The following is a 3,779-nucleotide window of genomic DNA, read 5'->3' as shown; positions in this document are numbered from 1 at the left end:
CCTTTTCCCTCCCTGTATGAAAAAATATTTGACAGCTATTCTTTCAAAATAATGTTTATTTATTTTAAGACACATTGATGCCATAAGTCAATGATTTTAGAAGGGTGGGATAATGATGATTGAAATGGTTTCACTGTCCAGATCTGTCTACACTTGCGTGCCTGACTACCTCCGGAGGTGGTCAAGAATATTACAATCAGATCACAATGCGTCTTTCAATCGTCTACACCCGTCTGAATATGTGGGCACAATCAGAATGTGGACAAGATAAAAACAAAGGATGAATGTTAGAACCAGGTATGACAGGGCTTGAATCTTACTCACTCTAAAAATGCTTAGAACTGTTTTCCCCCAAATGAGGTGAATTAACCTATCCTACACATATTTTAAAGCTCCAGGTACAAAGGTAAAGGTCTCATCAAACAATCAGATCGATACATGATCAAACAATCCACTTGCATATGAAATTGTGTCGAATTTAAGCAATTTGTTCTTTGTATTTACCAGACATTGTAGAAGCATAATCATGACTAAAACAAATCTAAACTATAAGAAGAGATGTTGAAGGTAAAACACCAGATCAAAGACAAGATATTATACTCAGCAAATAATATTTATTTTCAACATCAGACCACAAAATATTTACACTTGTAGATACATTTAATAAAATATATATTATATTACATTTATTCAATAAATATGTTATTATAGAGCTAATCTGGTATTTAGGGAGTGATCAGACACACGGGAGATCAGTATTCTATGGAACGATCCAACTAGCTTTGGCAAATACAGCACAGGTCAGGAGTTCAGGAGGTCAGGGCTATAGAATAAATGAACAATTACCCTGCAATGGAGCTTGTACTATGGGTGTTGGAACTATGAGGTGTTTGAAGCACTAGGCACTTCCGTAACAAACCAGGAAACCATATAACCACGCACACTTCCACATCTGTTGAATATATCAAAGTTGGTCCAGCACACTATATTCAAGGCACCCCTGAGAGTTAGGGTATCATTTGACATCTTGTTGTAAGGTTCATCGCATTCGCACATACGCGCACGCACGTACACACACACACACACACACACACACACACACACACACACACACACAAAGTTTCAGGACAGGTGGAACAGTCCGTACCCCATTGGTGAGGTGTACACTCCCAGATGTGGTGCCGTTTTTAACAGAGGGGTGCGTCTGAAGGGGTACCCCTGTCCTCCGTACATCCCTGAGACCCCCCCACCCAGACCACCCAGACTGACACAGAGGGGGAACGGCATCGAGGAGAACCCCGAGTGATAGAACCCCGGCTTGGATCCAACACCTGCGGTGGCCATTTTGAGTTTCTCCACCTCTGTCTCCTGCAATCTCTTGGCTTTAGCCCGTCGATTCTGGAACCAGATCTTTACCTGGGTCTCTGAGAGGGACAGGGAGGAGGAGAACTCAGCCCGCTCTGCGATGGACAGGTACTGTTTCTGATGGAACTTCCTCTCCAGGGACAGGAGCTGGGAGGTGGTGAAGGGGGTCCGGGGCTTCCTGTTGGTCTTGTGTTTCCTCAAGGAGGGACTGAGCTGGTCTAGAGGGCGGGAGGGAGGGAGGGAGGGAAAGAGGGAGGGAGGGAGGGAAAGAGGGAGAGAGGGAGGGAAAGAGGGAGGGAGGGATGTATCAATAAAGGCATGATGAGTGCTTGTGGTATTTGTCAACATCCATTAGCCTAAACATGTCACTAATAGACAAAAAGAGAACATGAATCAAAATATACTGTCCATTCATGGGTTTTGTATGACTCTTTCCATGACATAGATTGACCAGGTGAATCCAGGTGAAAGCTATCACCCCTTATTGATGTCACTTGTTAAATCCACTTCAATCAGTGTAGATGAAGGGGAGGAGGCAGGTTAAAGAAGGATTTTTAAGCCTTGAGAAAATTGAGACATGGATTGTGAATGTGTGCAATTCAGAGGGTGAATGGGCATGACAAAAGAGTTAAGTGCCTTTGAAAGCGGTATGGTAGTAGGTGCCGGGTGCACCGGGTTGTGTCAATAACTGCAACGCTGCTGGGTTTTTCACACTCAGCAGTTTCCTGTATGTATCAAGAATGGTCCACCACCCAAAGGACATCCAGCCAACTGGACACAACTGTGGGAAGCATTGGCGTCAACATGGGCCAGCATCCCTGTGGAATGCTTTGATACATTGTAGAATGCATGGCCCCACAAATTGAGGCTGTTCTGAGGGCAAAAAAAAGGGGTGCAACTCATTAGGAAGGTGTTCCTAATGTATGGTATACTCACTGCATTAACACAAATACATACATTTAGCCTTCTCTCCTGATGATATGCAGTTTATTGAATGGTTATAAAGCATTGATATTGATCTGTAGATAGTGTGCAATAGTTTTATACCATTCTAAGACTTTTCCAATTCTAACTCAGAAAGTTATCTTATTTCCACATAGGCTACAACTTCTAAAATACATTAGAAAACATAAATAATGGATATTTCCCAACTGATCACCTTGGGACAAAAAATGACCAGGCCATTGTCTATTCAATAACTCTTCTACAGTATAAGGTTGAGCACTTACTGAGCGCTGGAGACAAATTGGACGCAAAGTCCCCTGGTTCAGACGTCTCTGATTTAACTAGCGAAGAAGACGGGTCAAAGTTGTGAGGAAAGTCTTCTGGACTAGACGCCTCTCTGGACACCGATATAGAGTAATTCCCCAGGGGAGAGATTATCGTACCACTGTGGCGTCTCCCTCTGTCACTAGGAGTTCTTCTATCCAACATGATCGCTTCCACACTGAAAGGTAAAGGTGATACATGTGTTTTGCGCTCCTTGAGCTGCGTCCGTGGTCGAGGAGTGTCCTCATAGGTTGAAAAGCCATCTTTCGAATCTACAGGAGAATCCATGCTTCTTATTATGCCAAAATAAGATGTTGACGAACAAATTGAACTTGTCTTAAAGTGAATAATAATATGCGCATGGCAACTGTTGTCCACGGAGAAGACAACAACTTCTCAACTTCTGAAGTCTGTGTCTAAACTCATGAAAACACTTGTTTATAATACTGGGACTTTCAACCAATTCAAACCCTGACAAAACTATAGAAGCAGAAGGAGACTTTTGATTGGCCTGTGCGTTTCGGGGATTTGGGTGTGGTCCTGGGAGATCTTGAGGTTAAAGACACCCTCGAGACAGACTACACTCGGGGTAAACACGAGGTCGAGTAAATACGAGCCTAATTTAGAGCTAATTGCGTGAGGAGGTGGAGGGAAAATTGCTGAGAACTATTTTGCAATTGTTGCTTAATTCCCTCAATGGCTATTCCTCCAAATATGTAGATTAGGCCTGCCTAACCCCGTTTTCCCAGAATAAAAAATATAATTTAATTTAAGAATTAATATAATGAAAAAGATGCTACATTCAACAAATGAAGGACATGAATCTAATACGATGAAAAATAGCAAATTTCCTTAGAAGAGAAAATAAAATACTCTTTCAGTGCAGTACATAGACAGCGGGTTGGCTGACAACATCACAAAATTAATGCACAAGCATCCATGGGGCTGAAGGCCTCCTGTTGTTATGATTCTGAATGGTTAGATAGCTAGCAACAATGACAAGAAGCTGCCATGTGGGGAATCGTAGATTACTCGTTTCAGCTTGTTGTGTCTTGTTATTGATCCCATGTCTTGTTTTGAGGTATTTTGACTCTTGTCACATATGCTAATATGGCAAAAATTCACTAGCTAGCTAACCAACAAGT

General features: G+C 42.2%; 1 protein-coding gene across 1 annotated transcript; it reads right to left on the bottom strand.

Annotated features, from left to right (window-relative positions):
• Positions 1-594: 594 nt before the first annotated feature.
• Positions 595-3,060, bottom strand: LOC121536693 (homeobox protein MSX-2). The gene is made up of 2 exons (XM_041844139.2): positions 2,595-3,060; positions 595-1,583 (listed from the first exon to the last, which is right to left on the bottom strand). Exons 1-2 carry the CDS (start codon positions 2,920-2,922, stop codon positions 1,123-1,125), a joined length of 789 nt encoding a protein of 262 aa, XP_041700073.1. The 5' UTR covers positions 2,923-3,060; the 3' UTR covers positions 595-1,122.
• Positions 3,061-3,779: the final 719 nt, after the last annotated feature.

Source organism: Coregonus clupeaformis, chromosome 21 (assembly GCF_020615455.1).
Source record: "Coregonus clupeaformis isolate EN_2021a chromosome 21, ASM2061545v1, whole genome shotgun sequence".
Classification (NCBI taxonomy): Eukaryota; Metazoa; Chordata; class Actinopteri; order Salmoniformes; family Salmonidae; genus Coregonus; species Coregonus clupeaformis.
This window is presented reverse-complemented; position numbering and strand designations above follow the sequence as displayed.

What these genes read in the sequence shown, in the direction of transcription:
- LOC121536693 (XM_041844139.2), bottom strand. Translation starts at nt 2,922, where the DNA reads ATGGATTCTCCTGTAGATTCGAAAGATGGCTTTTCAACCTATGAGGAC. An exon ending in CAATTTGTCTCCAGCGCTCA is followed by an intron (nt 1,584 to 2,594) that starts GTAAGTGCTCAA and finishes CCCGCCCTCTAG; the next exon opens with ACCAGCTCAGTCCCTCCTTG.